Source organism: Pelobates fuscus, chromosome 1 (assembly GCF_036172605.1).
Source record: "Pelobates fuscus isolate aPelFus1 chromosome 1, aPelFus1.pri, whole genome shotgun sequence".
Classification (NCBI taxonomy): domain Eukaryota; kingdom Metazoa; phylum Chordata; class Amphibia; order Anura; family Pelobatidae; genus Pelobates; species Pelobates fuscus.
Window position 1 is genome coordinate 434,322,931 of NC_086317.1, and position 18,041 is coordinate 434,340,971.

The 18,041-nt window shown below is 43.0% G+C and overlaps 1 protein-coding gene across 1 annotated transcript; it reads right to left on the reverse strand.

The window, feature by feature from the left end:
* Positions 1-971: 971 nt before the first annotated feature.
* On the reverse strand, positions 972-6,428 carry LOC134598086 (uncharacterized). The gene is made up of 5 exons (XM_063444873.1): positions 6,150-6,428; positions 3,631-3,770; positions 3,110-3,222; positions 1,971-2,159; positions 972-1,348 (listed from the first exon to the last, which is right to left on the reverse strand). Exons 1-5 carry the CDS (start codon positions 6,353-6,355, stop codon positions 1,256-1,258), a joined length of 741 nt encoding a protein of 246 aa, XP_063300943.1. The 5' UTR covers positions 6,356-6,428; the 3' UTR covers positions 972-1,255.
* Between the last annotated feature and the right edge of the window lie 11,613 nt (positions 6,429-18,041).

The following is an 18,041-nucleotide window of genomic DNA, read 5'->3' on the forward strand; positions in this document are numbered from 1 at the left end:
TCCCACTGTCCAAAGTTTGTCACTGTCCCACTTTCGGAGAAACCAAGGAACTGTCCAACAAACTTGATGTGTTTGCGCTATGCTCAGGGCATTTGGGCTTTGCAGAGAGCACTGAAAGTGCCCCTGGTCTGCTTAGGCTGACTAGTCAATTCTACAAAGAGTGCAGATATGGATCCACTGCAAGGAGAACTCCTACAAACCCTTCCACCTGCTAGTGCGCATAAAATGGTTTTCACTCACCAGACTTGCCCTAGCACCCATGATTTACACACCCCAGGACTGAGATTGCACTCACAGTAGCTGCCCCAGTATCCAGGACTTGCCCCAGCACAGAGATTGCATTCACAGGACTTGCCCCAGCATGAAGATTGCACTAATATAACTTCCCTAGCACCCACAACTTACCCCCCCATATCTCTCCCCATGCCAAACCCACCCCCCTTTCCATATCTCTCCCCATGCCAAACCCACCCCCTTTCCATATCTCTCCCCATGCCAAACCCACCCCCTTTCCATATCTCTCCCCATGCCAAACCCACCCCCTTTCCATATCTCTCCCCATGCCAAACCCACCCCCTTTCCATATCTCTCCCCATGCCAAACCCACCCCCTTTCCATATCTCTCCCCATGCCAAACCCACCCCCCTTCCATATCTCTCCCCATGCCAAACCCACCCCCCTTTCCATATCTCTCCCCATGCCATAACGCTCACCTCATATGTGCCTCTCTCCTTCCCAAGCAGCAGTCAGCTAGTTTATTTACAGAGACAGCACTAGACACCAGAGACTCTGGCCAGTTAAGTTTACTACCGCTCACATTATCCTCCCCTCCACCCACCCCCACCATGGGTGCAGCTATTGCCCTTATGTTCATGTTTCACCTAGGACCTCACACAGTGGAGAGCCACCACTGGTAGAGAAACACTACACACATAAGAACATTTTTAGTAGATTCCTTTTAATAAGGGGATTCCTAAAATTAGACACATCACCCCAAATAAAGAAGAAGTTTACAGAACAGACAGGTTACTATAATGTCAATTGAGCCTCTGCACATGATTTACTCTACACACCAAGAGCAGTGCCTGGCCCATAAGAGGCAAAATATAACGTTACACATGTCTGCAATTTTTTCCCCCCCAAAATAATGTAAATCATAACTTAGTAAAAGCAGATGTATTAAAATGAAATTGTTATGCTTAAAATGGAATCTTCCACAAAGACGCTCCAGCCATGCAGTGCTTCGTCTACCACACTACATTTCCAGCTCTTCGGTTTTATTGAAGACTTCAAAGATCTCTTGCACCACCTCTTGTTCTTCAGGAGTATGATATTTCAAGAATTCAACCTAAGCGCAAATAGTGTATGGTTAGGCATGAAGTACATTGGAGTTAAAACAGGGGGGCAGGGAGGGAGGAGGTGATGTCATACTTCCTGCCTTTACTTCATTTGTTGCAGCCCAGCCTTGTAACCAGTTTTTTTTTGTCCAAGTAAAAAAATTGGGCACATTGAGGTAAGAAAAAAATAAAAAGTATTAAGAGTGCCCACGTTCGTTTTCTTACAAACATTCAGAGAAAAATGCTACAAAGCCTTCAGCATTATATTGGAGATTGACAGAATCTCGACTAGAGTCAAGACATGGTCACATTGGAAGATACTGTAATATATGCATTTCCAAAGAGACCAGCAGTTACCCATTGCAATAAATTGACATTTGGCCTGGCAGGACCCATGTAGCTTGAAGAAATTAACGAGAAAAGAGAATATGCAGTCTCACTTGAATTTCTAGTAGTTGGGTCAACACATGAAAACAGTCACTGCACAACTTTGACAGATCTAGATTATCTCAAGGATATTCCATTCATACTTCTGACACCGCAGGTCTGCCTTCCAATCTCAAGTGTGGTCTACAAGGGAGTCCACCACATTATCTCACTGTGGAATAAGAAATATAAACTGGAAACACTTACTGGATAAGCCTGAAGAGCAAATTTGAAGTTGTTCAGTCCCCAGAGTTGCCACAGTTGGCATCCATAATCGACTCTGTAGTTTATGAATATCCTTGTATTTTCCCAGCTAGGAATGATTCCTTCCCCTCCATGAGGTACTGTGAAGTCATTGCCATAGGTCCAACGTATTAGACAATCCTTGAAGTCAAGCTAATAAATATACAGTTAATTGGCGTTGGTGAGGCGGTATATGGGAAACATACACTGTTGCATTGGACAGATTTATTGTGCTCACCAGAGAGCTACAAGTATCTGCAGGGTTTCTTTTTGCATCATTATTACCACTAGACAGTTTATGACTTTCCACAGTAAAAATGATAATTGAACTTCAACTGCTTACAGGATAAGATGAGCAGTGCTATAGAATTACTGTTAAAGTTGGTGAGAACCCACTGCAGAAATTGGATAGTTTACAGCAAACCCCACAAATGTTATTAGACTTTTGCATTCAGTGTCACTCAAAATGCAGTTTGTCCAAATTTTGGCTAGTCGCAACCAAATTTGTGAACTCACGATGCATTTGATAGATAGTGGAAGTGCCAATTAGTTTGTTTCAGGATTCAGATTTCTGTATGTACCAAAAATAAAAAGAAAATTGAAGGGGAGGGGTGCAATTTGATGGCTAGGGGGGACAGCCACTAAATGTTGATTTTATTTAGAGATCTAGTGACAACTTACCAATAGAGTGACATGCATTATTCTTACTGCCTAGAAGGCAACTACAATTAAATGCTAGGTCTGGCTTTAGCATATGGACTTGGTGTGTCAGCCATCAGTAGAGTGGATCTAGGCAGAATTGAGTAGTATACTCCAGAAAGTTAAGTAGCATCTGTTTGGCAACACTGCCCGTTTCGGAATATGCAACTTTTCCCCACTTAGAGGTCTTGTAATTAAAGAAGGCCAACATGTGATGTCTATCTTACAGAAACTAACATTTGCCAAATGCGCAGGACATACAGATTAAAAAACAAGGACAGCTACAGAGACAGTCCAACTTTTAAACAATGCACGTTCTCTGCAGACTAAGATAACCTTTTTTACCATAAGGATTTCCATTGCTTGTTCAGTCATCGTAGCCATTGAAGGTTTGTTTTACATACCTTCAGAAGGAAGTTAACACAGGTCCTTGTACGACGATGACACTCATTCAAAAGCCTTTCCATCTCTCTCTGTAGATAGACCCCACTGACCAGCAGAATATAATGCTTCACCACTGTAAAACAGACCGTTTGTGTAAGATGTGCCAATGGATTATTAATTTACATGCAGAGAGGAGAGAAAATAATACCGTAAAAACCAATAAGCCAAATACATAATTTAAAATGGAAACATGGGTTGGCTTTAAACCTTCATATTTATTGAATAACAAAACAGGTAAAAAAGCACTATTACCAAGCAGTACACCACCATGTGTTTCAATTTATTATTTGCCATCTATACTGCACAGATTGACTGGGGGGTTCTTAGATGTTTCATTGTCACCAAGTAGGAGTCATTTTTGGTTCCGATAGCTTATGTTCGACTAAATTAAGATCTGAATTCTAAATTAGCACTTACTAGCTTACATTTAGACTTTAGTAAATACCATTAAATATGTTGACAGCACAGGTAATGGCCTTACAGTTGGTGGGTTTAAAGTATTTTCTTGTTCCGTATTCATCTTCATTGGTCTCACAGGCAAATATGATGAGAATAAGCAGCTTGGTATACAGCTTCTGTTTTACATCCTCATATTCCTCCCGTGAGGTTATATTGATGGTCCTACAGGAGGAGAAAAAAAAAATAATTGTTCATATACAGTGGCAGGATCCAGTTGGTTTGTGTGAACCAGTTTCTAAAAATGTAACAAGTTCGCCTAACCAGTGATTAACTCAGGCCAGCAAAGAATGGCAGACTGATCCGTCGGGTCCTAGGTCCGTGACTTCGGGCTCAACACCAGGAGGGAGCCTGGCGTCTTGTCCTGTATCCTGCCAGGTGCAAGGACGCTCCACTCTGCCCTGGAGGAGAGAGCCCAATACAGTCTCCTGTCTGCAGACTGAAGTAGTGGTCAGTAAGCATCGCCGCAGGTTACCACTGCAACGCTCTGACACCAAGTGTCAAAGTTCCCAAGAGCTTTACCACACAATAGCACCCAGCAGAGCTGCAGACCCCCACAAAGAAGTCAAACTGCTCTAGAAACAGTTTTTCCTCCTTAATCATTAGAAACCTTAGCAGAGTTTCACCCAGAATCAAATGTAATCAGCTGCCACTGCACACACCAGATTCATTGGGAATTTCACAGTGTATGACCCACTACTCAAAAGACCCCATATGTGTATTTTGTTACAGCCTCATATCTATCTTTGCCAGGTGTTTTATAATGGGAAGTAAATGGAGTCATGTCAAAATTGGAACATATATATTTGAACATACAAGTCCCTCAAATTTTCCTCCCTGATGATTTTACCATGGAGTACACAATTAAGCCAAATGATTATATTCTTGTGGTGGGGAGAAGAAATGTATAACTCCGAGTGAGAATGCATGTGATCACCACAAGATGTTAGTGTTTGTTACTAAAATAAGCAATACGTGTTTTCTACTTTACTATCCCTTTAAATTGCAGAGAAAAAAAACAAAAAACAAAACTCAAGCAATTTATATTCCCACCATTAATAGTTAGAGATACTATTTCCCAGTAAAATTTGAGAAACAGAAAATTGCACATTTAGGAAAGTTAGATGCAATCAGAAGCAATATGTAAAATTACATACATAAGCATGTTCCTAAAACCATAACTTTTTTTTTAGCAAACTTTACCCTTGAGCAGTGGTTTCTAACCCTTGGTTTGAACTCTAAAATTGGCTACCCAAACTGTTGAAACAGACTCATCAGGTCTGTCAGGCTCCGACACATAGCTGCTACAAATTGTTTAGCGTAGCAGAATTCTTTAATAAAATGAAAGTTGCATTACAGAATTACACACACTTTATAGAGCGCATCTGTGTTTTTTGAAGTTAAAAGGGACACTACAGACACACAGATCCCACAATGTAAGATATTGCAGTTTTAGAGAAACTACAGTGTTTACATTGCAGGGATCAGACTGCTTCTGTATGAGAGACCGCCACTAGATGTTGGACATTCTCACTGAGTGAAAACATCCAGCATTTTCTAAATCCTTAGTGGAAAGTATCGAGTCAGTGCTTTCCTGTGGAGAAGGTCTAATGCACGCTCGCCACAAGTTAGGGTCCCCACTAATCGGCTTACGGAGGACAAGGAGCGCAACCCAGCACCAAGTAACCTTGGCGCTGATATCTGGTAAGTGACTGGAAGGGATTTTAACCCTTTCATGGACAAGGGCTGTGGGATCACACAGGCAGAGGGACACTTTAGTGTTGGGAATACAGCTCTGTATTCCCAACACTAAAGTGGTACTTTAAATTAACACTCCAAGTACCATGACTACTACAGCACCTTGTAGGATTATGTTTCCAGCAGTGTCCTGGTGCCATCACAGAAAATGTAATCAAACCAATTAAAAATGATTTGATAGCTTACCTGGGTCCATTCGGACACTCCCAGCCACTGAGCCAATTGACAGAAAGTGCTCATCTGACAACCTCAGTTAATGAACACTGTCTTGAATTACATACACGAGGCGCAGGCAGTAAGAGAGGTAAGGTGGATCACCGGAAAAAGCCAGGAAAGAGGTTAAACCATTCTTAAAACAGTTTGGCCATTTACAGTGGGTGGGCACAGAGGCAATCCTAGCACCAGAATTGCTACAGCAGGCTGAATTGGTTAAGATGATTGGAGTGTTGCTTTAGTGACTGAATAATAGGTTTCACACATTTTTGTACACAAGGTGGGAAATTGTCCAAGTTAATTTAACCTACCCATAACCTCATAGTTCTATTTTGTTCCATGTGGAGTTGTAGACAATTTAAAAAAAAAAAAAAAAAAACTTTCAAGTTTGAGGCCAGTCTAGTCAAAATGGAAACCATCTCCATTCAGCAACACTTAGAGTTCAGCTACTTTGGCCTTAAATTTGAAGTTCACTTTGGATTCCTGACAATTCTCGCTTTAGTAAATTACTGATAATATTGGGGAAAGAGACAGTAGTTCTATAGAATGACCCATTAGTACGAGCATACTCACTGTCCCAGAGTGTCATTAAAAATAACCCTTCGGCCAGATGGAAGGATAAAGTTATCAGCAACCGCATAGACGCCGTCCGAGACACATTTCACTATACTGCGTCCAAGGAGATTCTGAATCTCGACCCCAGGAGGAGGAGAAGCTAAAAAGTCATCAAGCTCCATGACACCCATTGAAAACTGAGAAAATACATCCCTGTAACGCATGGTGAGAACCAGAGTAAAATAGTTTCAATTAAAGGAGATAAAAAATAAATAAAACCGCACTTAAAATTTCCTAAAAAAATAAAATAAAAAACAGATTTTAAATCTAATCCTGAAATTTAGCTAACCCCCCCTTACATATAAATATCATTTAGAAAGGTGTTGATTGAATATATGAGGGATTTATCACTAATTACTAATCGCAGCCAGTCTTGCGATACAGCTGCTTTAAGCATATGAACATTTTCTCCTATTTAACCCTCAGTGTCAGGATGTCAATGATCTTCTCTTCTCAGCACTCACGTTTGTTTCCATGTTTTCCTGGACAGATATCACACATCCTTGTGATGGTTGGCAGGGCATGAAAAGTGCTGTCTTACATTATGTACGTAGTATGGAAGTGCTGCAGCAGACAAACCAGTTAACTGATTAACGCAGTTCTTTGGGGCCTCTCCTTGATTAAAGGGACACTGCAGGCAGCCAGATCACTTCAACTCATTGAAGTGGTCTGGAGGCCAACTCCCACCACCCTTAACCTTAGAGTCGTAGATACTGCAGTTTTTATAAACTGCAATAATTACCTGCTAGGGTTAACTCCTCCTCTAGTGGCTGTCTCTTAGATGACTTTTGGTCAGCTAAACGACGCTGGATGTCCTGACACTCTACATGAGGACCTCCAGCATAAACAGAATCCCCATAGGAAAGCATTGGATAATGCTTTCCTATGGGGAAATGCTAATGCGAGCATGGCCATTGCAGCGCGTGCGCATTAGGTCACCCCCGCTGGCGGACGTTGGCGGGGGAGGAGAGTGGGTGGAGCTGAGCCAGTGCCAAGGGACATCGGCGCTGGACCCAGGTAAGTGACTGGAAGGGTAATTAACCCCTTCAGTGCCACGTGAGGGGGTCTTGACAAAGGGGGAAGCTATAGTGCCAGGAAAACAAGTTTGTTTTCCTGACACTATAGTTTCCCTTTAACTGATCTCTGTCATGCGGCATATTAGCTCTACATACACACTGCAGAACAGCAGTTTCCATTTGTGCCTTGGAATCCATAAAGCAGGGGTGCCCAAAAGGTAGATCCCCAGATGTTTTTAAAAAAAAAAACCTACGACTTCCATGATGCTTTGTCATTCTAAAGGCATGCAAAGCATCATGGGAGTTGTAGTTCTACAACATCAGGGGATCTACCTTTTGGGCACCCCTGCCATAAATGGTATTCAGTATGAATTGTTGGAAAAGGTACAGTTCACATTTCAGGCCAAAGTAGTCAAACTATTACTGAGAATTTTTCACATTTCAGCTATTATAGGCTAAATTAGACATGTACTTTTAATTATTTCTTTTGAATTCTTGTCAAATTACACTTTAGTGAATCCATGTATATATAATGTCCATATTATTTAAAGTACATAGTGCGCATAATGAATGTGCTATATTTTCACAAGTGGGTCATCCCAATAAAACGACCAAGCTTTTTTTTTTTTCTTTTTTCAAATAACAGGAATGCTTATTTGATTCTCTGTATTACATTTGGCTTTAACATCTTTATCAAAACTTGTTAGATTAACATTCAACCCATTCATAACTAAGCTCTTTAACCCCTTAAGGACACATGACGTGTAACATGTCATGATTCCCTTTTATTCCAGAAGTTTGGTCCTTAAGGGGTTAAAAAAAAAAAAAACTTTTGCAATGTGTTTATTCCATCATAATTTAATTCTTTCTCTTTAAGTACAACAATACTTATTATGAATTATATTTTTTTAATGGACAGATAGGGCTTTATTTTGGACACTTTACATGTACGTGTGACACAGTATTACAAATGAATAACATATTTCAATAATGGAAAAAAATACATTATATTGTTTTCCATAATTGTGCTTATTATCAGAGTTGGATTTGCAATTACGTACAATAGGCACCTGCCTCGGACTGCACAGCTCCTTCTGCGCTATGTAGTGATTTCAAGAGATGGAAGATGACATTACATTAGCTTAGGCAACATCAATAAGCCCATAAGGGGGCTGTGCAACCAAAGAAGAGATCATAGCAGTCTGCTACCACTAATACTTACTTGAACCTGTCCCTCATTGGCGCTGCCCGGTGGCAGGGGAGATTACAGATCTCCCCTGTCGGCCCATGCAGAGCTGGTGCTATCTGAGCCTTGGCCCTACTGTGTGCCTTCATGGGCTGGTGGGGAGATTCTACATTGCGTTTAGCATCAGCCGCCATGTAGTAGTTAATAAGTCTGCGATTCCGGTGCTGATTTTCCAAACTCATCAGAACCAATGTTCCAGAATCAGTCAGACCGGCCGAATCTTGATCACATTTGGCTATAGTAATTCAATTTGTGCCTTCATGCCTATTGCTTTTATTGAAGTTTAGTACCGTAGTTTGGAATCCCTATCTTCAGTTAGGTATGTAGGTTGTTGGGTATTCAGTAGAGATGTGCCCAGACGAAAAATGAGTTTAGTTGTATTTCAATTTGTTAATTTTCGAATTTCAGTTTGTCTGAAATGTAAAAATTAAAAAACTATTTCAGAACCAAAATGAAATTCAGACACCAATTACTCCCACTATCCTGAAAGATACCATATTAGAGTGGTTTTTTTTAGCAGTTGCTGAGTAGATAAATCCCAGTTTGGTATTCTTAATTATAGCAATCCCACATAAGACTACCAAATTATGGCACTATCTACTAAACAGCTCAAAGTTGAAAAACAACCTTTTCTCAATTTTGCAGTTTCTTGCTTCCTAGTTTAGTACCCTTAATTATGGGAATCCCTCATAAGGATAGCACATTGGAGAAACATCTAAATTGAAAGGGCGAAAAAAAAGAGCATTTTCTTATTGTTGCTGTTTTCAGCTGCATAATAGATATGTTCCTAATTTGCTATGTTTATGAAGACGAATTTGGTAACGCAAAACTAAATTTGGCTTGAATTCATTCCGAATTTGTTTGTTTTGCTTTTGTAAGGAATTAAAAAATGTGGACTCTTCCAAATTGTCGAATTCTTCTAAATTTCTCCAAAATTCAATATGTCTGCAAAGAGCAACCAATATAAACATATATGTAATTGTGTACACTCAGGACGTTGCATGAGTTTGTAGGGTATCAATTATCAAGGTAACTTAATTTAGCCATTTTTCAGGATATCATACTAATGTGTAGGGTTAGCATAAAGCATGACCTTTCTAATTTCAACTTTAACACACCCTGAGGAGTTGTCTTCTCAGAAATGATCAGAACTTTGACATTTAGAATTTGCTGTAGGTGTCTTTTTCATTCATTTACCCTACCCACTGGATGATCCACTCTTATTGTAAGATTGCTGAACTGCTGTTTAGTTTGTCATTGAGCCAAATATATTATGCAAGATAGTAATCCGGCAGTTGTTCCCACATGCTGATACAGGATTATTTACTAAAGTAAGAATTCAAAGTGAATTTCAAATTTAGGTCCAAAGTAGCCAAACTAAAAGCATTGCAATGTTCTCCAATTTAATTTTCACTTTGAATTCACAATTTTATAAATAACCCTGAGATTTTTGTTTTTCAGCTTTAATTAGATATAAAGGCAGGTTTATTCACTAAGGTGAGAATTGTCGGGAATTCAAAGTAAATTTTAAAGTTAAAATAGCTGAATTGAGACGGTTTGCATTACTACGACCGTAGATGTGAATCAGATTTGACAACTTGGCGTCCATCGTGTGCGTAAGCAGACATCGTGTATATGTGAAAGGATCTTACTTGGTAACTTGTACAGGCTTCACAGACTCTTAATCAAGCTCTGATCACACCTTGGTTTGCATATGAGAGACGTCAAATGTATTTTTTCTATTTTTTATTTGTCTGGTGTTAAACATTAATTCTCTAGTCATTGTTTGTTACATCGCCCTGATATACATTTTATCAAAAACGGAGAGCGCAAAAGAAGAGTGAGCTATGGTTAGAGAACGATGTAGATTTATATAAAGAATATATAGTTTGCTTCTAGTACCACATGGTGGTCAGTCTGTAAACTGCACTGTAAATGTGAAATTGCAGCAGTATTTGTTCCATATTACATATGTACAATAGGGGATTTAGATAATTTATCTTTACCTAGATACGTTTAATCTGCTGCAAAAAGTGCTATTACGAGTGAGGAGGACAACGATTTGGCCCTGAATTTGGGTCTCTCTAGGCACAACTGGCACATCCCTGGCACTCACTTTTGCATGTAAGAGTTCAAGTTGTGTTATTTTGCATAGACGTGGGCATTTGTTTTTGCACAAACATGTTATCGTACAAATTTTTGGCAATCTGACCGAAAGACGAATAGGCGAATACAAATTACAACAAATGAAATTAAAACAAATTGCTTGCTGGACAAAATTTCACAATCATAAAAAAAAAATAAAGAGCCCAATCGCAAAAAAAATTCCAGACGAAAAAATAATCCATCTTTACCCAACAAGGCATCCTTGCAAAAATGAGCTTGCGGGCCGGGTAAAGCCTTAGAAAGCTTTCTCACGTCGTAAATATTTGATTCAAAGCGCTCTGATTTGTTTGGCTTTTCAAGTTAGTCTCAAGGTTCACCTGTCAGAGCACTCTGATTGGTTGGCGACCACTATGACTCCAATTGTACAGTGTGGTAAAGCATAATAAGTCATTCCCTTCCCTGCAAATACATTCTGCAGGCATGGTCTGAAGATATTTTATTTTTGCCAGCATATTTTTTTCGGTGTGTTGTTTTGTTTGTTTTTTTGCGATCAGGTCCTTTTTTATATTAATACTTGTGATGAGACTTTATGGATTTTTCTTTGGCCTCCTTTGGAGCTGAAGAAAAGAAGGTGGCAGAAGAAAGAAGACATCTTATGGTGTGCATTACTTTTTATTTTACAGGTATTTAGTTTAATGCTCTCACTAGTATTAGATTGAGGGGAAAGTTACTGTATTTTTTTATTTTTTATGGGTAGCTGACTAGGGACTTGGGGACCCCTAGTCACTGGGAAGGATAATTTTAATGGGGAGACACAAATGCCACCAATAGGTGGGCATTAGAAGGGACAATAGGTCCACACCCCCTTATTATTTAGGGCCCCCACCTGCTTGCAGGATTGGCATAAGGATTAGTGATGTCCCGAACTGTTCGCTGGCGAATAGTTCCTGGCAAACATCGCTTGTTCGCGTTCGCCACGGATGGCGAACATATGCACTGTTTGGTCCGCCCCATTCGTCATCATTGAGTAAACTTTGACCCTGTACCTCACAGTCAGCATACACATTCCAGTCAATCAGCAGCAGACCCTCCCTCCCCCAAAAAGCCCATTTTAGAGCTAGAACATCAGTCTGCCTTTTTTTTTCTTCTGTGTAATGTAATTGCAGTTGTCTGCCTGCCAGCCTGTGTGTCAGGCTCACAGCATATACTGTGCCCACTTGCCCAGTGCCACCACTCACTCACTTGTGTCACAATAGCTTGCATTTAAAAAAACTAAACTTTTTGGACTGTAATACAATAGCAGTCAGTTTCCTTCACGCGTGTGCGTTTCAGGGCCTGCCCAGTGCCACCACTCACTCACTGGTGTCCCAATAGCTTGCATTTAAAAAAACTAAACTTTTTGGACTGTAATATAATAGCAGTCAGTTTCCTTCACGAGTGTGCGTTTCAGGGCCTGCCAAGGCACAGTGTCACACCAGTGCAACTCATATCTGGTGTAACAGTAGTGTACATTTAAAAAAAAAAAAAAATACAATTTTGACTGTAATAGATTGAATAGCAGTTAGTTGTCTGCCAGGGTGTGTGTCAGGCTCACAGCGTATACTGTGCCCACTTGCCCAGTGCCACCACTCACTCATATCTGGTGTCCCAATAGCTTGCATTTAAAAAAACTATAGCAGTTAGTTGTCTGCAAGCGTGTGTGTCTGGCCTACAGCGTCTACTCTGCCAACTTCTGCCACTGCACAGTGCCACTCATATCTGGTCTCACAGTAGCTTGCACGCATAGTACCACTAATCGAAAAAAATGACAGGCAGTGGCAGGCCACCCCGCAGGGCCCGTCGTGGTCGTGGTGCTGTGATTACCTTTGGCCCTAGGATAATGCCCAGTGTTTAGAGGCCACGTACCCTGAACTTCAAAAGTTCTGAGGACATAGTTGACTGGCTAACACAGGACAACCAATCTTCCACAGCTTCCGCACCATCCTCCTCCAGCTTAGCTTCGGGCACCTCTCAAGTTACCACTCGCCCGCCTGCCACCACCACCAACACTAGCACCACAGCCGCTTCACTTGATCTGTCAGAGGAGTTATTTACACATCAGTTGGAATAAATGAGTGATGCACAACCATTATTGCCAGAGGATGTAGATAACAGGGATATGTCTCAGTCAGGCTGCATTACACACATGGACGTACGGTGTGATGATGATGATGATGTTGTACCCGCTGCTGCTTCCTTTGCTGAGTTGTCAGATACAAGTGAAGCGGTTGATGATGATGATGCGTCCGTGGATGTCACGTGGGTGCACGCTAGAAGAGAAGAAGAACAGGGGGAAAGTTCAGATGGGGAGACAGAGAGGAGGAGAAGGAGACGAGTTGGAAGCAGGGGGAGGTCATCGCAAGGAGCTAGTGGCACAGTCAGACAGCATGCATCGGCACCGGGGGTCAGCCAGACAGCACGCCAATCAACGCATGCTGTTGCCACCACCAGAATGCCGTCATTGCAGAGCTCAGCAGCGTGGCATTTTTTTTGTGTGTCTGCCTCTGACAACAGCGATGCCCTTTGCAAATTGCAACCTGTGCCAAAAGAAACGTGGGAAGTCCAACACCCACCTAGGTACAACTGCTTTGCGAAGGCACATGATCGCACATCGCAAACGCCTATGGGATCAACACATGAGTACAAGTGGCACACAAACTGAAACCTACCATCCTCCTCCTGGTCCAGCATCTTCAGCCATGTTAACCACTGCTGTCCTCCTTGCCCCCTTTCAACCATCCGTCCCTCCGTCTCTCGCCTTGAGCAGTTCCCGCTCATCTGCCCACAGTCAGGTGTCTGTCAAGGACATGTTTGAGCGTAAGAAGCCAATGTCACAAAGTCACCCTTTTGCCCGGCATCTGACAGCTGGCTTGACTGAACTCTTAGCCCGCCAGCTTTTACCATACAAGCTGGTGGAGTCTGAGGCATTCAAAAAATTTGTAGCTATTGGGACACCGCAGTGGAAGGTACCCGGCTGAAATTTCTTTGCACAAAAGGCAATCCCCAACCTGTACTCGATTGTGCAAAAGGAAGTCATGGCATGTCTGGCACACAGTGTTGGGGCAAGGGTCCATCTGACCACTGATACCTGGTCTGCAAAGCATGGTCAGGGCAGGTATATCACCTACACTGCGCATTGGGTAAACCTGCAGACTGCTGCCAAGCATGGAATGCGTGGCTCTGCAGAGGAGTTGGTGTCCTCTTCTACTGCTGCGTCTTGTTCTACATCAACGGCACCCCCCCAGCTCCCAGGTACTGTTCCACATCCCGGATACGGCAGTGTCACGCCATCTTGGTTATGACTTGCCTGAAAGCAGAGAGTCACACCAGACCAGCACTCCTGTCCACCCTGAACGCACAGGTGGATCAGTGGCTGACTCCGCACCAACTGGAGATCGGCAAAGTGGTTTGTGACAACGGAAGAAATTTGTTGGCGGCATTGTATTTGGGCAAGTTGACACATGTGCCGTGCATGGCACGTGTGTAATCTGATCGTACAACGCTTTGTGCATAAGTACCCAGGCTTACAGGACGTCCTTAGGCAGGCCAGGAAGGTGTGTGGCCATTTCAGGCATTCCTACATGGCCATGGCGCACTTTTCCGATATCCAGCGGCGAAACAACATGCCAGTGCGGCGCTTGATTTGCGACAGCCCGACACGTTGGAATTCAACACTCCTAATGTTCGACCGCCTGCTCCAGCAAGAAAAAGCCGTTAACGAGTATTTGTATGACCGGGGTGCTAGGACAGCCTCTGCGGAGCTGGGAATTTTTTTGCCACGTTACTGGACGCTCATGCGCAATGCCTGTAGGCTCATGCGTCCTTTTGAGGAGGTGACAGACCTAGTCAGTCACACCGAAGGCACCATCATACCATTTGTTTTCTTCCTGGAGCGTGCCCTGCGAAGAGTGCTGGATCAGGCCGTAGATGAGCGTGAAGAGGAAGAGTTGTGGTCACCATCACCACCAGAAACAGTCTTATCAGCATCGCTTGCTGGACCTGCGGCAACGCTGGAAGAGGATTGTGAGGAAGAGGAGTCAGAGGAGGAATGTGGCTTTGAGGAGGAGGAGGAAGACCAACCACAAGAGGCATCCCAGGGTGCTCGTTTTCACCTATCTGGTACCCGTGGTGTTGTACGTGGCTGGGGGGAAGAACATACCTTCAGAGAGATCACGAGAGAGGACGAGGAACAGGACATGAGTAGCTCGGCATCCAACCTTGTGCAAATGGGGTCTTTCATGCTGTCGTGCCTGTTGAGGGACCCTCGTATAAAAAGGCTGAAGGAGAACGACCTGTACTGGGTGTCCACGCTAATAGACCCCCGGTATAAGCAGAAAGTGCCAGAAATGTTACAGAATTACGGCAAGTCGGAAAGGATGCAGCAGTTCCAAAATCAATTAAAAAGTATGCTTTACACAGCGTATAAGGGTGATGTCACAGCACAATGGGAATCTAACAGGGGAAGAGGTGAAAGTAATCCTCCCACGACCACGCCGGCAAGGACAGGACGCTTTACAGACGTGTTTTTGATGGAGGACATGTGGAGCTTTTTAAGTCCTACACATCGCCACAGCCCTTCGGGGTCCACCCTCAGAGAACGACTCAACCGACAGGTAGCAGACTACCTCGCCTTAACTGCAGATATCGACACTCTGAGGAGCGATGAACCCCTTGACTACTGGGTGTGCAGGCTTGACCTGTGGCTTGAGCTATCCCAATTTGCGATAGAACTTCTGGCCTGCCCCGCTTCAAGTGTCCTGTCAGAAAGGACCTTCAGTGCAGCAGGAGGTATTGTCACTGAGAAGAGAAGTCGCCTAGGTCAAAAAAGTCTAGATTACCTCACCTTTATTAAGATGAATGAGGGATGGATCCCGAAGGGACTGACAGTGGGCGATACATTCGACTAAAAAAGGCCTAATGAGGGGGACGTAACAGGGTGTCGCGGCTGCCGGCCCGCCGCGTGATATTTAAATCCCTAGCTCACCCCAGTACCTTGCCCTGTCGTGGTTTCCTGTTCCTGGTTTCCTGAGAGTGCTTTATCATTGTGAATCTGATTTCCTGGTATCCTGATCTTGGCTTTTCCCTGGTTATTCTGAATTCTGGTTTCCCTGACTTGGCTTGTGTAAACGGTATTGTGTATTGTAACGGATCACCTGGCACCCCGACTGAGTACCTCCGTTAAAGGATGCTCCTAGCGCTTCCTGAGGCCTCCAAGCACTCTAGCCGACACCACAATCACCGAACCGATTCAGCGTATGAATCTTCTCAAGCCTCTGAATGCTGTAGACCATTGAATAGGAACCATACGAATAGGCTTACACTCCTAGCAGTCAACTGGAACAGCATGCAATCAATCCTTCCCCCAATAATGAGACGACACTTCACTTTGAGGGTAAAACAGGAACTCTGGACTGGCTCATCCAGCCTGGCTTTTATTTCCATCTCACACATACAGGCCACACCCAGGGGGAGGCATAAAATAACCAATCCGAGATATGGTACAACCCACACATCCCCTCCCCTTAGCCTGAGAGATAATCCACTTATTATACAGTTTAAAACATAACTTTTACACAATATCTGTAACTTCAAAACCATACATCACATTCACATAAAAACACATATCCACAATCAATCCATTCAGGGGAACAACATATTAAAAAATGGCATGGATCAGACCAGGGGTTCAAATGTTAGTAAAGTATCTTTTAAAACCCCTAGCTTTCCAGCTCAGACCGGTTTTTACAGAGCCTTCTCTGTGCTGGAGAAGTAATCCAATTATCTCCAGCACAGAGACAGACTCCATTGAGCACATGGTAGCACAAAGACAGTAAAACACTTTAAAATACATAAATTTACTTTTTATCCATAACACACAGACATTTCACATATCCCCAGACAGCTGGGATCTGAGCGCACAAAACTACCGAATAGCGCGCAGATCCTATTCACACAGTACAATTGCCATGGAGCTAAAGTCTTTCCCATAGTCTTTCATTATATGAATAGGCTCCATGGTATAGCTATCTGGGGTATCACCGCTCACACAGGGCCATAATCACTGAATAAAAGTCCATACGTTTTCAGGGGCCATAGTCTTAAAGGGTATTGTTACCCAAAGTCTCAATATGTCCCCAGACAGTTCTTAAAGGGCCAGCAGCAGTACAATAAAATACCATTCACTGTGCTTAAAGGACCAGCAGTCGCACAATAAAATACAATATGCCCCAAATAACCCAGGGGCCATAGTCAGCAGGTAGGAGGCAGGCAAACAGGCTTCTCCAGGGCCCAGTGGTGCGGTTGGTTTCGCCACATGTATTTTCTGGCTTCCTTGACCTCGGCTTTCCATTTGACCATTCTCTCTCTCTAGCGTATTAGTCCGGCCATTCTAAGGTCCGGTTTATGCTCTGTCCTTTTATTTTCCTTTTGTTGCCTATGTATATGTTTACATAGTTTCTGCATGCTGGACCACACTAGTAGTTGTGACATTGGGCTTAAACTGATAATAGTACTACTTAACACACCACTCCTAGCTGGTGGCACATTAGATTGCACGCGCAGTGCCCCAAATTTGAAGTAGGAGGACCGACCAAGCATCTTTTTCCATCTCCCGGTTCCTAAAATCGAGGCCTTATATACACTTATATACACGTCCCCTGATAGGGGATGTAACAGGGATTAAACTGATAGGAATAGTACTACTTAACACATCTTATAATAACGCAGAGAGAGGAGTCTGAAGCAGAGGAGGAAGGTGGCTTTGAGGAGGTGGAAGACCAAGCACAGCAGGCGTCCCAGGGGGCTTGTTGTCACCTTTCGGGGACCCTTGGTGTTGTACGTGGCTGGGTGGAGGAAGAGAGACCTTCAATGACATCAGTGAGGACAAGGAACGGGACATGGCTAGCTTGGTATCCAAACTTGTGCAAATGGGGAGTTTGCGGTTGTGCAAATGGACTGTTTGCGGTTGTTTGCGGTGCGTTAAACAGGGAGTTTGGTCTGTCACTGTGAAGCGGTCGTAACCCTTACACTACCTGATCTATACAACATCATACCTGATGTTTTAAAGCACGTTATTCCAAACAATTTAGGAATGTTAGGTGATTTATGCACTTTATGGATTAAAACCAGACTCTGCATCAACTATGTAATTTTCCATGGGAGTTTTGCCATGGATCCCCCTCCGGCATGCCACAGTCCAGGTGTTAGTCCCCTTGAAACAACTTTTCCATCACTATTGTGGCCAGAAAGAGTCCCTGTGGGTTTTAAAATTCGCATGCCTATTGAAGTCCTATGGCGGTTCGCCCGTTCGCGAACATTTGCGCAAGTTCGCCGTTCGCGAACCGAAAATTTTATGTTCGCGACATCACTAATAAGGATACCAAAAAGGGACTATCTACTGAATAGCTTGCTAATGTTGTACTCTTAAATATGGCAATCGCACAA

Coding starts and splice junctions, on each gene's coding strand:
- LOC134598086 (XM_063444873.1), bottom strand. CDS start 6,355: ATGCGTTACAGGGATGTATTTTCTCAGTTTTCAATGGGTGTCATGGAG. Junction 3,223..3,630: donor ATACTTTAAACCCACCAACT/GTAAGGCCATTA, acceptor TCTGTTTTACAG/TGGTGAAGCATTATATTCTG. Junction 1,349..1,970: donor TTGCTCTTCAGGCTTATCCA/GTAAGTGTTTCC, acceptor ATTTGCGCTTAG/GTTGAATTCTTGAAATATCA.